This window comes from Montipora foliosa, chromosome 9, assembly GCF_036669935.1.
Source record: "Montipora foliosa isolate CH-2021 chromosome 9, ASM3666993v2, whole genome shotgun sequence".
Taxonomy (NCBI): Eukaryota; Metazoa; Cnidaria; class Anthozoa; order Scleractinia; family Acroporidae; genus Montipora; species Montipora foliosa.
In genome coordinates, this window is record NC_090877.1 from 36,747,752 (window position 1) to 36,755,251 (window position 7,500).

At 40.9% G+C, this 7,500-nt stretch overlaps 1 protein-coding gene across 2 annotated transcripts in view; it reads left to right on the forward strand.

Annotated features, from left to right (window-relative positions):
- Positions 1–7,500, forward strand: part of LOC137970191 (uncharacterized) — a 48,926-nt gene that overhangs the window by 30,970 nt on the left and 10,456 nt on the right. For both annotated transcript variants that reach the window (XM_068816711.1, XM_068816710.1), the window contains one exon: positions 5,738–5,815. In XM_068816711.1, the coding sequence (XP_068672812.1) occupies positions 5,738–5,815 (78 nt within the window). The remainder of the gene's footprint in view (positions 1–5,737; positions 5,816–7,500) is intronic.

The window sequence follows — 7,500 nt, forward strand, 5'->3', positions numbered from 1 at the left end:
AATAAGAGACGGAGATAATGTTCCCGCGCTTTGTGAGTTGGACGTTGAAAAACGGAAAGGGGTACGGATGGGGGGGGTGGGGTGGAGGGGGGAAAGCGATTCAAGGTATAATGTTTTTGTTACTTATATTCACTAATATTCATGTAAATAAGTGTGAAGTTATTTCTTGGCTTAACAAGGTAGTTGAAATTACGCAATAGGAGTTTATCAAATTTAATAAAATTATTAGGTCTCTTATATAATAATAATACTAATAACAATAATAAGAATAATGATAAATAATGATGATGATGATGATGATGATGATGATGATGATGATGATAATGATGATGATAATAATAATGTTACCCCATGGTGGACCCAGAGCTGGCCCATTGCGGAGCTTCAGGAATTAGACCGCGAAGAGCCGTAAGATCCTGAAATGAAGAACGGCGGGCCTACCACCCCATGGGAACAACGGATTTACTTTACCTAGCGAGAAAGTACGGAGGAAGAGGTCTCAAGTCAGTAGAGTCAACGTACAAGAATATCAAGGTGAAGACTGCAATTAAGCGGTGACGGCAAGTGAAAGAACGCGCACCTATGCGCATGGTACGAGAGTTCGAGGAAAGGTGCCGAAAGAACTGTGAAGGACGATCTCTGAAGAAAGATACCGAGAGATAGGCTTCGGAAAAGAGGATTGTATCTGAAGTTAAGCTAACCGTGCCCAACTTGCTAACACCGAAGAAGGAAGAAAGAGTTACCTGGATGAGAACGTCGGGGCTATGATGAGGATCAAGGAAGAGAAGAAATGTAGGACTGAGGAGGGTACGCCACAGAAATGGCAAAGGACAAGTTGATTATTGAAGCAAAGATGGGATGACGCGGGATGTGATTGGCTGTTTCAGTTGGCTACGCCGCTGGAAAATTGCGCCCACGCACACAGTGGCTGGAGTTTACGAACTATAACCAACAGCTAATCCCCACTAAGATTTACCAACACAAGTACAAGACAAGACACAAGCAACAAAACAGACGTCAAGTGTCAGTACATGTGCGGAAAAGATGTGGAGAGATGTTCGCTCATGCCTTTGAGTGGATTTGGTGCACTAGCGCAGAGCAAGTACAAGGACCAGGCACGACGCAGCCCTCAAAGTTCTATTCTTCGATCTGCTCAGTTGATATGGGCCTAATAGAAAGTGGCGCCATCTTGGTGCTTCGCCTGAAACACCCAAGCCAGAAGTACAAAGAAATGTGATTCAAGCCAGCGCCTTCTGGGATGTGCCAGTGCTATGCAGAGAAGACGGAAGTAAGAGGGCAAACCGGATCGATTGCAACAGTTGTAGATAAGCAGAAGAAGGAAAAGACGCAGGTGCTACTACTAGAGATTGATAGTTGCCCGTGGATGGGCAAACAAGGAAACAGAGGGAAGAAGAGAAAACCTCGAAGTAAGCACAGCTCAGGATGGGAGATGCGTCAGCAGTACCCACACTATAAGATTGCCAACAGTCACAACATCATCATTGATGTGCTTGGTGGCGTATCAAGAAAGACACTAGAGAGTATTAAAGAACTTGTAGGTGTCCAGGGCAGATAAGATCTTACTGGATATGCAAAAGGCAGTCATCTCAAGTTACCCTTAACATTGCACGCAGTTTCAAAGTTCTCACTGCGTAGGATCTATTGAACTGGTGCAAACCTTTTACACTACAACTTTTTGGGTTTCTTATATCATTTGAGGACTTTCTTTATTTTACTAATTATTTTAGGCTATGGGAATGACAAGCTTCGCGATGCTTGCGCCTTGTCAATATCTCAATTTAAGGAGGCATGCTTACGTTTCACTGCCATAATAATGACATAATAATAATAAATAATAATATAATAATATAATAATAATAATAATAAATTAATGAAACCAACGGCCGCGTGACTCATGTCCGTAACCCCATGACGGACATCTATGTCCTCACATTCGGAAATCTTCATCATGTAAATCTATGTTTTCACGGAGTATATGTGTATGGAGAGAATTCAAGTGAGGCCAACGCTACTGTGTGCATATGAGGGACGAAGAACCTTCGCTGATTCCATGAAACCATCACCCCCCCCCCCCCCCCCCCCCCCCCAAAAACAAAAAAAAAAAAAAAAATCAGGAACTTCTTATGCAACACCCAAGGACAGAGAAAAATCTCCTGGACCAGTGGTGGCAATCGAACCCAACGACCTTCGGATTAGATCACCGTTGCTCTACCGACTGAACTGCAAAGGCCAGGCGAGAGCAGGCACCGTGGAAATTTGAGCCGAACTGATTTATGTCTTCAAAATCCCACGGGCCCGCTCCCGTCTGGCCTTGTTAGCCTAAGAGCAACGGGTGATCTAATCCGAAAAGGTCGCGGGTTCCAGTTCCCACGCGTGTCCAGCCATTTTTCTCTGTCTTTGGGGTGTTGTATAAGAAGTTCCTGTGGCTGTGGATCAAGCGAACGTTCTTCGTCAATCATATGCACACAGTTAGCGGGTGAGGCCTCACTTGACATTCTTATCCATACGCTAAGAAGGGTAAGTTTCACTAAGATGTATCTCCACTTCTATTCTCGATCTAGTACGTCTCCTACACCTGAAGCCGAAACCTCCTAGTGCTGGGAACCAAGGGTGCGACCTTTGCATGTAAAACTAAACGCAAAAAAAAGCTATAGGCCGCCAAGATAATCCGCCCTCTAGGATGCTTCTGGTTCTAGGATCTTCCTCCCTTCATGTAAACAGCCCCTGAGTCATTCCATTTGTTAAAGTTAAAAACTAGTTAATTGATATCATAAATCTCAAAAAAGTAAGCTCTTGGAGACACTTTGAAGATGGCCCGGCGAGTCCTATGCATGATTTAAGAGTGGCGTTCTTACTTACAACTTGTTGTTTCTCTTTTCAGGAAAAAACCAAGAAAAATATTTCACAATTGACCTTACACATGGACCGAGTTTTTGACCGCGCGGTATGCGAAGCTGAAGCGACACAGTCACTCTTGGCCTAACTGTAGACCTATACCGGACATTTTCCAACCGTTTTTTAGAGACCACCTTTGAGGGATTTGTGAGCATCGAGTTCCTCAAGTTTTCCTCGGGAAGTTTACGTGTCACATTTTGAAGTGCCCCAACGTTCGCAGCTTCTTCAAGGATAAAACGAAACCGCTATTTTGGAAGCGCTTACAACAAGCAAATAGCACGAGTCAGTTAAGATTTGAAAGCTTTACAACCGTTGCTGTTCAACAATAATCTGCGTACAAGGTTCCACCGAACCTAGAAGGACACTACTCAACCGGTTTGTAATTCTTGTTTTGGATGTTACATTTTTTTGACGAAATATTATTCCAGCGGTTTATCTTATGGTTTTAGCCCGGTTACTCGGCATATAGGCACGATGACAAAGTTTTAAACTCGTTCCTGATTTAGAGCGGTTTCAATTGTGTGTCAGAATGTAATTAGCCAAATTGCTTTGGTTTTACATTACTGTCACTCAGTGCCTTCGCGCCATTTTTTCAGCCAATCAAAAGTAAAACCAAAAACCAATCGTGGCTCGCGCGTGCACATTTTCCCGCGCTTTGTGTCGGCTACTTGTAATTACTTCGATGTTTTGATTGGTTTACTGGCTTGTCTCCGTCCTTTTTGATTGGCCAAAGTAATTGCTTTGGTTTGGTTTTGGTTTTACGACCACTAGATTGAAACTCGCTCTAAAATGCTTAAAAAAGCCATGCGTTGTCAACGGTTTCGACTTGGACTAGGTTTACACAAGAGGACTTTTTTCCCGATTCGTGACCGAATCTGGAAACGTTTTTAGTTAGTTACCGGATTGATTTTGCCGTTTACACACTAAGAGGGACGAATCCGACTTAAAAACTCCCCAGTTTGGTCATGTTTCTGGAGATTGTGATATCCGTAATCTCAGTGGCAAGTTGAGTCCGAAAACGTTTTGAACCCGATCTTGGACAGTTAATAATATCCAGAGGTGTTATCATGATAGACATTCATTGACTCTGTTGAGGTTGGAGTTACGTTTAAACTTAAACTTGTGCCGATTTCATTTTTTTATATATTCTTGAGTGGGGGAATTCTGGTTTCCCTTAGTCTGATTAAAAATCTTCAACCGACTGGTCAGTTTCGTTGAAAAATGATACCCTAGGTCTAGGACCGAAAGGCTTATGATTTATATACTCTCTCCTAGAGTAAACTTGGGGCTTGAAAACCCATACCCTTCACAGCGACACATACCTATATAGTACGATATATGGCGTTAGTACCCCCACCCCCCGCCCCCCCCCCCCCCCACCCCCCCCCACCCCCCCCCCCCCCCCCCCCCCCCCCCACCCCCCCATCCGATTACAAAAGCACAAGTCCTTGTTGATTCACTGATGACTAATAGACACAAAATCACTTTGATCAAGCTCTGTGGATCAATCTGGGGCTCAACAAGTTTACAGCCATACGACATGCACACGAGGTGTGAAATCTCCAGTTGCACCATCAAGTCGTAGCCGTTGTAAATATCCGATGACGCGGTAAGGGGATATGTATGGTGATGAACGACACGATAATAACACTTTGTAACAACTTACAGCTTTCTTTCTTAAAAGTCACGGATTAAAATTTAATTTGGGTCTCTTACTTGAGGGTTAAAAGGCTAGCAAAGTAGTGACACTAATTCAAAACAATTACCTTATCCACTGCCATCTTTAGTACGGCTGGATTATTTCCCTACCAATGAAAATTGCAACGTCGACACTTTCCATGGATGACGTTAAAGCCTTTTATGTATCCAAGTACTCCCTTCGAATCAAGCGCTTCGATAACACAAAAAGGAAATATTATTTTGTTTTAAATAAAGAGTGGAATATTCATTAAAATTGTAAGTAACATTAAGGGTTTTAAGAGCTTTTGGCGAATAAAACATCATAAGTTGTGTGATTGGAAAGGTCCCACTGACTATATGGCCGAGTGGCAGGGGAAGTTTCGTTCAGCCTTCCGACCAAAAACGAAAAAAAAAAAAAAAAGCCCGTGCAGAGCAAGAAACGCGCTCGGGCCCATGGCGCGCGGTTAAAAAGGAGAATCCTTTAAAGGATCTGCTCGTTTAGGGCAAAAAACTATAAAATGTGCTGTAACATGTTTTCACACAGGAAGGGAATAAAGTGTGGCATGTCCACCCCTTGTCTTTTCTTAGCTTGGGTAACCCTTCCATCACAAATGTTCCCAGAGTGTGTCTTCGGTGTGTAAACGGGTCAGGAGTCGGAATATTCTTTCAGTGTAAAACACCTAGGAAGCCGAATACTCTAAAATTGCATTGAATGCAAAAAACATTGACAGAATCCGGAACCAATTTCTCTGGTGTAAACCTAGTCGTGGTTTAATGCATTTTGAAAAACAAACAAATGAAATGAACCAAAAACGATTCTCGGCTCGCCAATCGAAGAAAATAAACGAATTAATTAATTAGTTAATCTAGCCAACTGTTAATTCTGATGAAACACCACCCAAGAGACACACTAACTCACTATGAAAACGGATCCTACCACAGTAAAGCTAGGCTACCACAGTAAAGTCAGCCTTTCAGTTTGGTACAGTTGTACGGTTCTTTAAATTGAACGTAAAATGAAAATAACGCAATAACAAATATGTTCTGGAGCGTGCTTATGCCTTTAAATCAAACTGAGATTCAAGTTTTATTTGTCGCTGTCTTATTTATATCAACACTTTTTATAACCAGAATCTCCGAGGTTCCTCCATGGGTAATTGCACTAGCTGTCTCTAGTGTCATCATAATTGCTCTTGTTGTGATCGCCATCTTTTTGTTGGTGAGTACATTTTAACATGATTCTTGATGATTCTTAATTTCTTCAAAAAAAATATATACTATAGGGAGCGAGTTTCAATCGAGTGTCGTAAAACCAAAACCAAAGTAATTACTTTAGCCAATCAAAAAGGACGGAGACAATCCGGTAAACAAATCAAAACTCGATGCAATTACACGTAGCCGACACAAAGCGCGGGAAAATGTGCACGCGCGAGCCACGATTGGTTTTGGTTTCACTTCTGATTCGTTAAAAAAGTGGCGCGAGAACTTTGAACCAATCACTGAGTGAAGTAATCAGAAACCAAAGCAATTCGCGGTTACTGTACTTTCGACGCTCAAAACCGCTCTATGTATATGTATATATAATAATAATAGAGACGGGATATCGATAGTCTAGGGGTTAGCTTTAATTTATATTCTAAACTTTTTTTGCCAGCACTATAGGGGAATCTTTCCTCAGATACATTTTTGCCTACTTAGCACAAGGTTATCGTTTTCTAATCAGTCATCCAAGAAGAAAGCACTGACCATTGAAAGTGCGTTGCATAATGTGCCATCTCTGAAAATTTGAACACAATATACCAGATAATCTCTGAGCAATGATGCTTTGAAATTTCTAAATTTTAAAAGATCAATGTAAATTAATATGTGATCATTGGTAGTTTTGACACCCAGCAATTTATCAGTTTTTGATGTGGCTAATAACAGGGTCGTTATCAGAGTTATAAAAGACGTAAAACTGCAGATTTAACGAGCTAATTTTAATAAGTTATTTTACCTTTTGAAGAGAATTTGTAAATTGAATGATGCCTTCTGTTAGCGAACTCGCATGTTAATGAAACAAAATTTACGTGACCCGCAAAAATTTCCTAATTATACACATGAATGTTTCATCACACCCTACCAAACAATTTGAACTCATTACCATATGCAATGGACCACTTGAGCAAAATTAGTATCAATCAATCAACTAACTTTATTCAAGTGTCAATGTCTAATTAGGTACACTGAAAAAGAAGAAAGTATGTTTAAAAAAATCAGACTAAGTTAACGATACAACGATGTAGAAAATTAACAAATTGAGGCCAGTTTTTGTCTGTACCCTTTTTGATGATATAAGGTAGCCAATCAGCGCCCGAGAAATTGCTCAGTTATTGTAAAAATACTAATGGAATTGAATTTACTACATCTTTTGCTGTTCATTAGGAGAAAATGCGAATTCGTTTGCGTGAAATGACGACCAATAGCGCGAAGACACATTCATGAGCGCCAAAACACAAACATCTGCACGTAACTCAGATTGAATAGCGATTCTTGCATTTTCAAGTGAAGCTATGATCCTCGAAGTTTTGAACGCAATTTTTGCAATTGCGTAAAGAAGCCTGAAAAATTTATATATGAAATGGATCATATATTAACTGCGAATATGAAATCAAGTGAAGCTATGATAACTGCGAGGATCATAGCTTCACTTGATTTCATATCCGCAGTTCATATATTTTCCATTTCATATATTCCTGTGGATAGCCGAATTCCTGTGGATACCCGAAAAAAGATCCTTACAGACTGGCAATGGAGATGAATTTTGCAATGCGAAACTCAAATCATTTTGCGAGGAAAATCAAATAAGCTGTCCCACGGAGAGGCAAGAACTCCAACCACACAAGATCTTGTGGAAAGAAGCAA